A 15,031-nucleotide genomic window follows, 5' to 3' on the forward strand; every position below is an offset into this window, starting at 1 on the left:
ATAAGAGGTTGTGGCGAACAGGGCAACAAGTTGGTGTCAGAAGTTCCAATTCAGATTATAAACTTTCTTGAGAAATGCATTGATTGACCACATATTTATAAAGTGGTTTTAACAGAATTAAACAAGGAGCATGATAAAACAAAGTATGCCACCGAGCCACAAAGGAGATTTTATGTCAGACGATCAAATGTTTGGCTCGAGGTAGAACTAGGGAAGTTTACTCTCTCATATTTATTCCACCCCATGAAGTATTGATGTAGCACGGAACTCAGTATAACATGGCCCCTAACGTATCCATAACTTCCTGGTTTCCCCATCGTCACGTTTTGGGGTACCCCAGTGATGCACTCGGGAATCCCTGTAGGAAGTTCCCACAAGGTTTTACCCTGGAAACTATTGCTGTAAGTGCCTTAAGGCAGTAGACATGTGGAGAGATGTAGATATCTTGGGAGGGCTGAGGCTGGTGGACATTATAGAAATAGGGAAGGGTGAGGCCATGGAGTGATTTGAAACAAGGATGAAATGTTTTTAAATCAAGAGATTGCTTGACGCAAGAGTCAGTGTAAGCCAGGAAGCACTGAGGCATTGTGGGAATGGGACTTGGCGAAAGTCAAGGCACAGGCAAACTTTTGGATGATCTCAAGTTTAGAGGGTGAAATGTGGGAGACCAGTCAGAAGTTCATTGAAATGGTAAGAATGTAAAAGATAACAAAGACGTGGATGAAGATTTCAGCAGATAAGCCGGGACAGGGGCAGGCGTGGGTGATATTATGAAAGTGAAAACAAGACGGACTTGGGTGAGGATTTAATAAGTCAGATAAATACAGAATTTAAGGCAAATTATTGATGTGGCCAAGTTTTCAGTTTATTTGGTAGTTTGGACAGACTCACCAATATATATGGGCTCATCACTGTGCTTCAGTCAAGGTGGGACAGAGCAATTCAAAGCAAACGGGGATCTCTCATGAGGGTCAACAAGGAGTACATTAAAAAAGGCATTTCAAGAGAAATTAAATAACACTGCTACTTGCCTGAACTGCTCCATGTGGTAGCAAGTTACACGTTTGAATTACTCATTGGTAAAGAACTTCTTCCAAAATTCCATGACTATATTTGTGGCTTAGTTTTGATCTCTCCATCTCCATTTACTTTCTGCATTCAAACTATTATTCCGTGAACCAGTACTTTTCCCATAAAAACATTATCCATATAGTTTTGAAATCTTCTCCAGAGCAAAAGAGATTTTCTAATGGAAAATGTAACTGCACTTCTGACTGAAGGGTCAAACAGCCTGAGGATTTACTTTTAGAATCAAGAACTGATAGATTAGGAGTGGAGGCAAGGTACTGCAAGAAAACAAACCATTCTTATTGCGCACGACCATCCCCTATGCAACAAGTACACAGTTTCTACATATACAACTAGCTCTCTCTCCAAAGATGCAATCAAATAAATCCGGGCCAAACTTGCAGCAGTGCACAGTAATGCACACCAAAGTGCTCTCAAATGCCTCCATCTCCATTGTGACTAAAGTCACTCGGCTCCATCAAATGCTCAATTCAGACAATTATTTTTGTATCAGCACCCTCAAGATTCAAAATGCCAAAGTATTTTTAGAAATCTTGATTTAAGGTTAAACAGGCAATGCGCAGAGCACATGAAGGTGATCAAAAAAACACTTCAAAAACGTCACCATAATGTGAATGACAGTTTTCTAAAACAGCTCTGCACAATTCAACATCTAACAAATATTCGGAGTAGAGATCGGTTTGCGATCGGCTCTCCACACCTGCCCTTATAGCATGCACAAACTGGCCAACTCTTTTGGTAAAAGATAGATACCAATGCTCTTGGGTCACGTTTACCTCAAAAGGATTGATTGCTTTTTCATTGATGGAGGAGGCTGCGATTAAAGTGCTCTGCCCATCTTCCTAGAATTTGGGCTTTGTGAGAATGACCTTTTTGGTACCGAGGATTGGTGTTGAACCAGTAGCCTGGGGTTGGTGGACAAATTTCAGAGCATTGCAGAGTATTCCCTAGGGGCATCTAGGGGGAAGAGATCTTAATGCTTAGTTTTGAAGTTAAGACTGTGGTTAGGCCAGCAGTCAGCACCATTCGTGGCTTTTGTTACATGCACATGCTGCCTGGTGGGAACGGTCGATGAGTTGTCAATGCATTGAATGGGCTGCATCCAATACATCTTGCTACAACCCGAGAGGTGGAAAACTGTTAGTAAGGCCTCAATCTCAACACCTATTTTCCGCAAGAGACTGGATCTGGGGATGAGGTGGCTCAAGTGTATTAAGTTTTAGTAGGGGAATTTTTATGGTTCAGTGGTCATAACAGAAGGTTTCGGTTAACGATGGGAAAGGACAGGGAGCAAATAACAGAAAATCACTTAATTAGAAAAGTGTTATCAGTGAGATGCAAATGGATCCGGCCCAGGAAACTGGAATTAGATTGTAAAATGAAACTGCAACCCAATAATGGTTTAAAAAGATGGTTTGGGTCCAGTCAAGGCACAGTCCCACAAGATGCACAGTAGAAGCACAGCCAGAACTCCCCAAATGACAAAAGAGGAACAGAGCAATATAAAGCAGAAAAAGGAGTGTATGACTGACATTCAGTTCATTTACACGTGGGTAATAGCCAGAAAAAGAAAAAGAAAAAGACAAAGGGCACGTCAGAGGAGATTGGCAGAAAATCTGAGACAAAGGGCACGCCTGAGGAGATTGGCAGCTAACGTGAAGGGGAATCCAAAGGTCTCCTCCAGATATATAAATAATCAAAGAATGGTAAAAGGAGGTTGATGAGGGACTAAAAAGGGTACTTGCACAAGGAGCCAGAGGATATAGCTGATGAACTTAATAAGTACTTTGCATTTTCTTTACCAAAGAAAATATAGCTGCCAAAGTCAATGAAAGCAGAGGTAGTCGAGATAATGGTTGGGTTAGAAATTGAGGAGATGGGACAGCATGGTGGCACAGTGGTTAGCATTGCTGCCTACGGCGCTGAGGACCTGGGTTCGAATCCCGACCCTGGGTCACTGTCAGTGTGGAGTTTGCACATTTTCCTTGTGTCTGCGTGGGTTTCACCCCCACAACCCAAAGATGGGCAGGATAGGTAGATTGGCCACGCTAAATTACCCCTTAATTGGAAAAAATTATTGGGTACTCTAAATTTATATTTAAAAAAATTGAGGAGAAAGGGTTATAGAAAGACTTGCAAAACTTAAAATTGATAAGTTAGCTGGACTGGATAGGAAGATATGGCGGGAAGCATGGGTGGAAATTGTGGAGGAACTGGCCATAAATCTTCCAATTCTGCTTAGATGTGGGGGTGATGGTGTAAGCATTGCAAATGCCCCACCCTTGATCAAAAAAGGATGCAAGGATAAACCCAGAAAGCATAAACCAGTTTAACCTCAAATGGTAGGAATGTTTTTACAAAACGATAACCTGGGACAAGTTAGTCACTTGGACAAGTGTGAATTAATTAAGGAAAGCTCATTGGAGGAAAATCACATTATTTTGATGTTGTTTTTGTGATGAGTATCAGTGCACGTTGATGAGGATAACATGGTTAGCAGTGCACATGGACTTTCAAAAGACACTTGATGAAATGCCACATAATAAGCTCGTCAGAAAAATTGAAGCCCATTGTGTGCTGACCAGTTGTGTTCCTAACTGGCAAAAGGGTATAGAGTAGGATTTCCAAGGGGTCCACAGATAAGCAGTGATTGTGAAGACCTACTCTCAGAATAGTGATAACTTCCAAGACAACAGACAAACTGGTGGAATGGGTGAACATATGGCAGGTGAAACTAATTCTGGGAACTATGAAGAATTGCATTTTGAAGAATAAGAGGAGGCAATATAAAGCAAAGTGCACATTTCTAAAGGGGATTCAGGAACCCTGAGGGTGTAGGTATTTTACAGACTCGATGCTTCTAACACTTTCCTCAGTCTTTTGGCCCAGTTGGATTTTATGAGGGGTGAAAGGCCAGTTGCCGTCCACGTCCTGCTTTATATCTTACGCTCCCATCAGCCCCATCCACACTTATCTACCGATTGCCATTTTTTAAGGACGGTAGGGGGCAATTTTCAATTTACTGCTGTTAAGATTACACTTCCTGCAGCAGGCACCTAACCGCAGTGGTTTTATATTTCAGCATACAACTGGAAAGCAACTCGATTTGCAGTGGGCAAGAACAAAGAACAATACAGCACAGGAACAGGCCCTTCTGCCCTCCAAGCCTGTACCGGTCATGATACCACCTTTGTTCAAAACCCTCAGAAAGAATAAAGAACAAAATTACAGCTTAACGTTATAGTTAAATGTCAAACCTTTCAGCTCACTCATGATCAAAATATCCCCCCAGGAGACATTTTTGGAAAATCCAGCTGACCTCTCCTACCATAACACCACCACACTTCGGTGGAAAAAAAATAGAATGGAAGAATATGTCTTAGATGGCGAGGTTGGAACGCAGGTGTCTAAAGGGACCTGCAATATCCTTGTTCATGAGTCACTAAAAGTTCATCCTGTTCCTGGCAGATAAGCAGTAAATACAAAAAGCTTCCCAATTTATTTTTTCATGCATGTGATGTGGACATTGCTGGCTGGTCCAGAATTAATTGCCCACCCCCAATTGCCCTCGAGAAGGTGGTGGTGGTGGTGATGTGCTACCTTCCTAAACTGCATGCATTGTGGGAACACCAAGGGTTGTTGGAAGGGAGTTCCAGGTTTCTGAACTGTCACTGGTTCAAATATCTGATATGCGAAATGTATTTGCGTATCATTCCTATTTATATGGTGTCATTTTTGGAAGGAATAGAATGCAAGCACAAAAAAATTTCTACTAGATGACTACATCACAATGACAAGATTCAAAACCACTGAAATCATTTCATTGCAAGTTGCAAGAAACGAAGCAGAGCTTAATAGTAGTAGAATGCACATATATCATCCAATGATTAGAACTCAACTGTTGAAATGGCAGTTAGCTCTCACTGATGGACAACAGGGAATCAAGATACACATCCCCCAGCTTCAGTAACCAGGATGCAGAGACTCGAGATAACTCCAAGCAGGTTAGGTTAAAGTTGCCCCCGAATACCACTCACTGCTCATCTACATGTCAAATCATGTACTTACTATTCTTTGCCCCTCCGTCCTCTTCCAGCGCAAGTGTGCATTGGCTGCTGCCATGGCCTCAATAACAAATGTTGTAGTCATATAACTGTAGAGAGGGGGGAAAAATGAAAGGCTCAGTCCTCAATCAGGGCCAATGAAAATTGGCTGCAGTTCATTTTCTAAACAAACCATCGGACTAGAGCTTAACTGTAGGTACAAATTCCACAAAACAAAACATTTATTACTCTGTAATTCATATAGTAACACCTACCAGTCAATTAGAAATCATATTGGTAGCCCCTCAATTAGGGACAGGCTAAAAAATTAAATGTTGGATGGAAAATTGTAGACAAAAATCTACTCCAGCTTGCAAACAGCACTTGATCACCAAGCACTCAATTGTTGTTTCAGGAATTCTTCTTCGTCAAAATGTGCACAGCATTCAGTGTGTTAAACTCAAATACTGTTGACAGTTTACCTCATAAACAAAACATTGATAAGTCAAAGGTTTGCATAGAACCCTGATTGGATTTCAGAATTGGTATAGTCAATCATTTACTGGATTGTTTACGACCAAGCATTGAGAAATTAAAATTAATTATGGCTATGTCAGCTGATTCAAGCTGTCTGGTATGCCAAAAGAATTAAATGTAGAGATTTAACATTATTCATCAGCTCAACAGTCATCAAGATAAGCACTAACTTGCAATTACAAATCTGGAACAGAACATTGGTCAAGTCATTCCACTCAATTCAAACAAACTGGGATATTTTCAAAATGATAGGTTTAATTCATTGACAGCTAGTCTTGACTGACATATACAGTCGTTTTAAGTCAGGCTTGAAAGGGCCACAATCATCTGTCATCCAGTAGACAGCTTGTACCTGGCTGTCTTTGCTTAGTCCCCTAATCAGGGCGAAGCTGTCAGGCTATGTTAGAGGGCCCGATTGCAAGGCAAAGACGTGAAAAAAGTGAACATGCTTCAAGGTCAGTGCTGCGTTAGTGTCAGCGTGACAGAGGCATCTTTTTTTGACATCAAGTAAATGATACTTATAAGAAGGGCTAAATTTCATGTTTACACGGAGCACTGCTCTTTTTACCTATTTAGTGTTAAATAAATTTGACTCAGGTTAATGGCCCCAGAGACGAGACTGTGGTGACACTGATCATATTCCAGTTAACTGGATTAACACCTATGGAATAGGTGTTGTTGTTCTCATCATGTTCATCAAGGTATTGGGAAAGACAAACAAAGCAAACATCGCAAATACAAAAAGGTCCTCAACTAGTTTGATGAAGCTATAGCCAAAGCAAACAAGATGTAGGGCATACTCATGGAACAATCACAACATCCTTGTATAAAAGATAGAAATACTGTGCACAATTTCGGTCTGCTCGTATGGCAGAGGACATTGTGGCTTTGGAAAGATTGTAGAGGACAAGACGATCAATTCAGTTGAAAGCACATCATATACCTACATAAATGCAATAAATTGGGTGCTTATATTTGGAAGTGATTTGGTGATACTCCATAGAATTACTGGCGGAGAAGAAAAAGCTATATGATCGCCACTGAGAAAGCAGTCCACCACCTCTGCCAGTCATGGAGGGCCTTCTAAGAGCATGAAGACAAGGCCAGCCACCTGTTGGCAAACCAACTAAGGAACCAGGCTGCCTCAAGGGAAATAGTACAGGTTAGTGGCGGGAACGGGAGAATGGTCACCACCCCAAACAAGATCAACGAAGCCTTCACAAACTTCTACTGGGGCCTGTACACCCAAGCCCCTGGAGGAGGCTCGGCGATTAAACAGTTCCTCAACGGACTGGACATACCAGTTGTGGGAGAGGACCTGGAAGCACAGCTAGGGCTGGATGAGATCATGGAATGCATTAATTCCATGCAGTCTGGGAAGGCAACAAGACTGGACGGGTACACGGTGGACTTTTACAGAAGGTTCACAGCGGCACTGGCCACGCATTTTTGGGAGATGTTCAATGATTGACTGTCAAAGGGTGTCCTGCCGTCCACAGTGGCACAGGCCTCAATCTCATTGATCCCAAAAAAGACAAGGACCCAGTGGAGTGTGGGTCATACAGAAGGATGATCAGACCAGGTTTGTCAAGAGCAGACAGCTAACATCAGATGCTTGCTGAACATAATTATGACCCCACCTGGGGAGGAGACACCAGAAGTGATCATCTCCCTGGATGCGGAGAAAGCCTTTGAATGAGTAGAATGGAAGTAACCTCATGGAAATGCTTGAATGGTTTGGACCAGTGTTCACCATGCGGGTGAAACCTCTGTACAGCACTCTCATGGCGAGCGTGTGGACAAACGTCACCAGCTCTGATTATTTCCGGCTGCACTAGGGGATGAGGTGGGTGCCCATCGTCTCTGCTGCTCTTCGAAATGGCAACTGAGCCATGGCCATCACTCTTGGATCGACAGAAGGGTGGATCAGCATCCAGAGAGGGGGCAGGGAGCACACTATGCAGATTATCTGCTCCTCTACATGTCAAATCCACTAGCCAGCATGGGACAGATAACGGAACTCCTTAGGGAGTTCAGAGCCTTCTCAGGTTACAAACTCAACCTGGGAAAGAGAGAAACCTTCCCAGTGAACCACCAAGGGGAGAGCAGAGCTGGAGGAGGTACCGTTTAAACTGACCCAGACCAAGTTCAAGTACCTGGGGGATACAGATAGCACACAACTGGACGAGGCTCCACCAGTGAAACCTGTCCAGCCTGGTGGAGAAAGTGAAGAGGGATCTACAAAGATGGGGCTCACTCCTACTATCACTAGCAGGAAGTATGCAGACATTAAAATGAACACACTGTCCAGATTCCACTTATCCAGAACACTTCCAATCTTTCTCCCCAAATCCTTCTTCACCAAGGTCGATAAGCTAATCATGGCCTTCGTCTTGGGTGGAAATAATTTCAGAAAGCCATCCTGCAGGGCAGGGGACATGTGACAGCCCTGGCCCTGCCAAACCTCCTATTCTACTACTGGGCAGCAAACGCAAGAGGGCGAGGGGATTGTTGGGAGTGCCAGAGGCGGAATGGGTTCAAATGTAGGAGGTCTCCTGTAAGGCAGTTCGATCCCAGCCCTGGGTCACTGTCCATGTGGAGTTTGCACATTCTCCCGTGTTTGCGTGGGTCTCACCTCCACAACCCAAAATATATGCAAGGTAGGTGGATTGGCCACACTAAATTGCCCCTTAAATTGGAAAATATGAATTGGGCACTTGAAATTTAAAGAAAAAGACATGTAAAGAGGACGGAGAGGTACTGACGGCGAGGGATATGGAGGTGGATGGTAGAGTGGTGACCCCAGGTGAACTATTGGAGAAGTGTAACTAACTTTGATACCTGCAGCTGCAAGACTTTCTACGCAAGGACACCAATACGTTCCCCCAGCTACACTACTGGACAGATGCTAGCACGGAACTGGCTGGAGGGAAGAAAAATACGGACGACTTTTGGAAGATGTCAGGACCCCACTGGACGAAACCCGACAGAAATGGGGGGAGGAATTAGCTATGGTGAGTGCAGCACAGTATCAACTGCACCTCCTCTTGCGCAGGGCTAAGCTGAATGCAACTCAATATGGTGCACAGAGCACATTTAATCAGGACACGGATGAGGAGGTTCTTCCAAGAGGTGGAGGACAATTGCGAGCGATGTCAGAAGGGCCCAGGAACACCCACATACTCTGGTTGTGCCCCAGACTCAATTTCTTCTTTTTTTTAAATAATAAATTTAAAGTATCCAATCCATTTTTTCTAATTACGGGGCAATTTAGCGTGGCCAATCCACCTAGCCTGCACATCATTGGTTTGTGAGGGCAAAACCCATGCAAACACGGGAGGAATGTGCAAACTCCACATGGACAGTAACCCAGAGCCAGGATCGAACCTGGGTCCTCGCCACCATGAGGGAGCCAGAGTCAATTTCTTCTTCGAGGTCATTTCCAGTGGGGTGGAGGTGAAGATTGAGCCATGCCCATTTGTGGCAATCTTCAGGGTATCAAAGCATCCAGGGCTCTTCACAGAGAGAGGGGCAAACGCCCTAGCCTTCGCCTCACTGATCGTCCAGCGGAGACTTCTGCTTGGATGGAGGTTGGCATCACCAACCTCGGGTAGTTCTCCAACCTAGCAGAGCTCCTGAAGGTAAAGGTCTAGCAAATGATCAGGACAAATTCAATGATCCTGTGCGGCAAGGTTCTATTACCATCTGGCACCAACTTATGTGAGAAGACCTACCCAAACCTTCAGTATGCAATGAGAGATTAAGGTGGTAGCATAGTGGCTCCTCATAAGGTCACGGTTTTGCAGAGTGGTAATTTGAAGACCTGTAACTGCTGCTCAATTCACTGCAATGTTTTTATAGAACCATAGAATTCCTAGTGCAGAAGGAGGCCATTAGGCGCATCAAGTCTGCACCGACCATCTGAAAAATAGCACCCTACCTAGGCCCACTCCTCGGCTCTAACCCCACCTAACCTGTACATTCCTAAACACTAAAGGGGCAATTTATCATGGCCAATCCTTCGAACCTGCACATCTTTGGACATTGGGAGGAAATCAGGGTACCCAGAGGAAATCCATGCAGACACGGGGAGGAAGTGCAAACTCCACATTGTCACCCACGGCTGGAATTGAACCAAAGTCCCTGGCTCTATGAGGCAGCAGCATTAACCACTGCTGGGGAAACGGGGGCACCCCATGAACTTTATTAACAGCTGGTTGGCATAACATTAATTTTTAAATTGGATACAATCTTGCAATGATTTTAAGTATGAACTAAATGCAGCTTATAACCTCCCATTTGGTATGAAATATAACAATGTAAAAATGTCCGTGAGCTAAATGAAGCTTAGTCTTTAATTGTACTCATCTAACAACATGATAAGAGCTGGCTACAGGAAGAATTCATTACCATGATGCCATCTACTGGTACAAACCTACTGCTGCATCTGCAAATTTACCCAAGCAGCTATATAAAAAAAATCTAATTGCAATGTAATGGGGGCAGCATGGTGGCACAGTAGTTAGCACTGCTGCCTCATGGCACCGAGGACCTGGGTTCAATCTCAGGCCTGGGTCACTGTCTGTGTGGAGTTTGCACATTCTTCCGTGTCTGTGTGAGTCTCACCCCCACAGCCCAAATAAATGTGAAGGGTAGGTGAATTGGCCACACTAAATTGCACCTCGATTGGGACCACAACCTCCGGCTGTTCACCCTCCCCCTTTGACCGTGGCACCAGGAAGGCAATATACCATCCTGGTGTCTTGTCTGCTGCCACAGAAACGATTCCCCTTAGGATACAAACCCCAATCACTATTGCTCTCCCATCTTTTTCTCTCAACACGTGCACGGAGCTATTCATAAGAGTCATAGAGTGTACAGTGCAGAAGGAGGTCATTCGGCCCATCGAGTCTGCACCAGCCACTGGAAAAAGAGCACCCTACCCAAATCCACACCTTCACCCTACCACATCACCCAGTAACCCCACCGAAACACTTTGGACACTAAGGGGCAATTTTTCATGGCCAATCTACCTAACCTGCACATCTCTGGACTGTGGGAGGGAACTGGAGCACCCGGAGGAAACCCTCCAGACACGGGGAGAAGGTGCAGACTCCGCATAGACAGTGACCCAAGCCGGGAATCGTACCTGGGACCCTGGAGCTGTGAAGCAACAATGCTAACCACTGTGCTACCGTACCACAGACTTTTCTTGCTGCATTCCAAAGTCCAAAGATGTGCAGGTTGGGTGGATTGGCCATGATAAATTGCCCTTAAGTGTCCAAAATTCTATGATCTATGATTAACCTAGGACAAAAGTTCGGCACAACATCGTGGGCCGAAGGGCCTGTTCTGTGCTGTATTTCTCTATCATTCCCCCAAGAAACAACTCCCCCAGCAGTAACCAAAACTGAAAGCCTGTTGAGGGGGATGCACCCAGGGAATTCTTGCACGATAGGTCTAATGCTTTTAATCTGTCTGGCAGTCACCCATTCCCTTTCAGCCTGACCACTCACTGTATGTGCTATTCATGAAGATCTCATTCTTGCAGGTGCTCCACAGTGACTGCAACTGCAATTCCAGCCCCAAAATATCATTTGAGTAGATGTGGCGGGAGACATTTCTTACACACGTGGACACCAAAAGTGTTTCTGCCCCCCCCCCCAATCACAGGAGCATCCCACATGCCATAGCTTCCCTGCCATGACCTACCCATGAATTACTTCCTAACCGCACAAATACAGCTCATCGCCAATTCTTCGTTGTCTGGAATACATTAACAGGGGACTGATGTTTCATTTATAAGACCTGATACAGATGTTTCCTTCCCTAAAAACAAAATCAATTGAGCAATGAGAACCAGCAGCTTCCAAATTACCTAAATGACTCGAGTTTCACAAGTTGCAATAATAGGATTGGAATTCTGGACCTCAAGGTTGCTAGTCCAGTACCAGAAGCACTGGACTACAGGTAGGTAACAGATTGGAAGATAAAGTAGGGCAAAACTCCATTAACATGACATGGAGAGAGATGTAGATGGTGAAAACAAAATCTCTTTAAAAATCGCTTCCAGTCCCTCTCCATGCATACTAAAAGCAGGTTACAGAAGAATTCATTACCATACTGCCATCTTCTGGTATAAATGTGCTGCTGCGCTATAAAAGCATTGAAACGATAAGCTCTAAACACGAGAACTGTTAACTAAGAACTTAAAACACAATATAAATATTCATATTAATATTAATAGATCACTGGTGAGAATAGCGCCTGATTTTGGGATCACACTTGAGAAAGGACTGGAATGTTGAAGAAGGAGCAAAGGACATTTCCCAATCTCCCAACCATCTACAGCATGACCAAGGCTGACACCCAAATATTGCCGGGTACTAGACATTTTGAAAAGAAACAAGGCTGGGAAAAGGTGGTGGGGTAGCTCTGTTAATGAAATATGTCATTGCCCAGTAGCAAGAGATAAGCAATAGGAATGACAAGAGGTCATTTGTGGGAGTCGTTTATAGGCCCCCTACAGTAATTACATTGTTTGATAGGGTATATAGGAATAAATAAATGGGCAACGCAAGAAAGGTACCACAATAGTCAAGGGAGACTTTAATCTACATGTAGATTGGGTATATCAGATTGGCAAATTTAGCCTGGATTTTATAGTGTGCATTTGAGACAATTTCTTAGAGCAGTACATTCTAGAGCCAACCAGGGAACAAGGCTATTCTAGACTTGGTAATGAGTAATGAAAAGGGATTTAACAATAGCTTCATTGTAATGGGACCTCCAGACAACAGCAATCATAAAACCATAGAATTGCATGTTCAGTTTGAAGGGGAGAAATATGGATCTAGGACTGGTGTTTTAAACCTGAAAAAAGGGCAGTTTAAAGGGTATAATGGTGGGGCTAGCTAAATTGAACTGCAAAAGTGGATTGAAAGGTGGAACAGTAGAGATGCAGTGTCAGACATTCAAGGAAAAATTGAAATAACTCAAAAGATTTACCCCAGTGAGAAAGAGCGAATCTTTGAAAAGGATGCATCATCCATGGCTGGTTAAAGATAGTTTCAACTTGAAAGAAACACTGAAAGAAACACTGTACAAATCTACAAAGATTAGGTAGGTCAGAGGATCGGTCAAATTTTAAGAACCAAAGACTGCAAAAAGAGGGAGAAACAGCATGACAGAAAGTTAGTGAGCAATATAAAACAGATAATAAGAGTTGACAAATATTTAAATAGGAGGGCAGTAACTAAAGCTAGTGTAAGCCCACTGGAGAAATGATAATGGAAAACAAAGAAATGACAGCTACTTTGGTGGCTTCCTTTACTGTAGAAGACAATGATCATTGAAAATAAAGGGGTGAATAATAGGGAGAAACTTTCTGGGAAAACTATTAAGATTTAAAGATAGGGCAGCACAGTGGCGAGAACTGCTGCCTCATGGCGCTGAGGTCCCAGGTTCGCTCCCGACTCTGGGTCCCTGTCCGTGTAGAGTTTGCACATTCACCCCATGTTTGCGTGGGTTTCACCCCCACAACCAAAAGATGTGCAGGGTAGGTGGATTGGCCACACTAAATTCCCCCTTAATTGGAAAAAATTAATTGGGTACTCTAAAAAAAAACAAACAAAAAAATTTAAAATAAGATTTAAAGATTGACATACTCTCAGGACTGGATAATCTTCATCCTTAGGGTTTTAAAAGAAGTAACTGCACAGATAGATGAACTGCTACTCTTCCAAAATTCTTTAGATTCTGGAAGATTCTCAAGGATTGGAAGATAGCTCATGCAATACCTTTATTCAAGCAAGGACACAGAGAGCAGGAACCTACAGACCAGTTATCCAAATATCACAAGATGGATAAAGGCAGACCTAAATAGCATATTTGGATTCCAGAAGGGATTTGATAAGTTGCCACAAAGGTTGGAACACAAATTAAAATTATATGCTGCAGGCTAGGGAGTAACATGATATTAAGCAAGTTTGTCACTTATTGGAGGAGACTCCTTATTTGAAAAAAAAATATTGTATTATACACAGTTCATTCAACTCATTCCTGGAACAAGGGGCTCATCTTATGACTAGCGGTTGAGCCTACACTCATTGGAGCTTAGAAGTATGAGAAAACTGATCTAACTGAAACATAGATGATCCTGAGGGATTTGATAAAGATAGATACGAGGCCATTTCCACTTCTGGGAGAGACTATCGTCTGGGGACATCGCTTACAAAGATAATGAGAAAGTTTCTCTTAAAAGGGTGGCTGGTATGTGGCATTGTCTTCCCCAAAGAGCAATGGAGGCTGGCTGATTAAGTTAGACAAAATCTTAATAGATGTGGGTTATGAAGTGCAGTTAAGACCACAATGAGATCAGCCATGATCTTATTGAACGGCAGAGCAAGCTCAAAAGGGTCAAATGGCATATGTCTGCTCCAAAGTCCATGTCCTGCAGTCCTAGAATGTTACCATGGATGAGGGATTTCAATTATGTAGAGAGATGGACGAAGCTGGGTTGAATCACGACAATGCAGAGGAAGCCATTCACCCCATTGTGTCTGCACTGACCCTTTGAAAGAGCTCCCATGCCCCCCATCCTATCCCCACCTAACTTTCTGGACGCTAGGGGAAATTTAGCATTACCAATCCACCTAACCTGCACATCTTTGCATCGTGGGAGGAAACCAGGGGAAACTCACGCAGACATGGAGAGAACGTACAAACTCCAGTCACCCGAGGTCGAAATTGGATCCCTGGAGGCAGCAGTGCTAACCACTGTGCCACTTGTTACTTATTCAGAAGAAGAATGGTTAGGAATATTTAATAGAGGTCTTCAAAAATTGTGGAGCTTTGAGTGGATTGATGGGGAGAGACTGTTCCCACCAGGAGATTCAGTAATTAGAAGCAACATAAGATAATTATGTAAAGCATTAATATGGTGCACAGAAACAGGCCATTCAGCCCAATTTAGCTGTGCTCCCTATAAACCTCCTCTCACCCCTCTTCGTTTAACTCCATTCACACAACCTTCTATATCTTTTATCCAGCTGTTTTCCTCAACTTGTAGCAGAGAATTCTGCATTACGAATTGTCTATGGGTTCAGAGTAGTGTTTATTGAAACTACATGGGTGCAATTCTCACTAAATGGAGTGATACTGCTGAACAGAAGAACTGTTCACAGCAAAACTAGTTGGAATCAATAGAGGTTAATCGAAACCAGAAAGGTTTCAGCAGGACAGGAAGTCCTTATATGGCTAAACCAATGGAAGACAACTTGGCAATAGGTGAACCAACATGCAATCAAATAACCAATCCGCATCCAGAACAGGATTGTGCACGAGCTTTCACTACATTTTGT

The 15,031-nt window shown here is 43.4% G+C and overlaps 1 protein-coding gene across 2 annotated transcripts in view; it reads right to left on the reverse strand.

Annotated features, from left to right (window-relative positions):
• Positions 1–15,031, reverse strand: part of tmem104 (transmembrane protein 104) — a 230,228-nt gene that overhangs the window by 195,906 nt on the left and 19,291 nt on the right. For both annotated transcript variants that reach the window (XM_038777287.1, XM_038777288.1), the window contains exon 4: positions 5,158–5,242. In XM_038777287.1, the coding sequence (XP_038633215.1) occupies positions 5,158–5,242 (85 nt within the window). The remainder of the gene's footprint in view (positions 1–5,157; positions 5,243–15,031) is intronic.

Source organism: Scyliorhinus canicula, chromosome 18 (genome assembly GCF_902713615.1).
Source record: "Scyliorhinus canicula chromosome 18, sScyCan1.1, whole genome shotgun sequence".
NCBI classification, from domain to species: domain Eukaryota; kingdom Metazoa; phylum Chordata; class Chondrichthyes; order Carcharhiniformes; family Scyliorhinidae; genus Scyliorhinus; species Scyliorhinus canicula.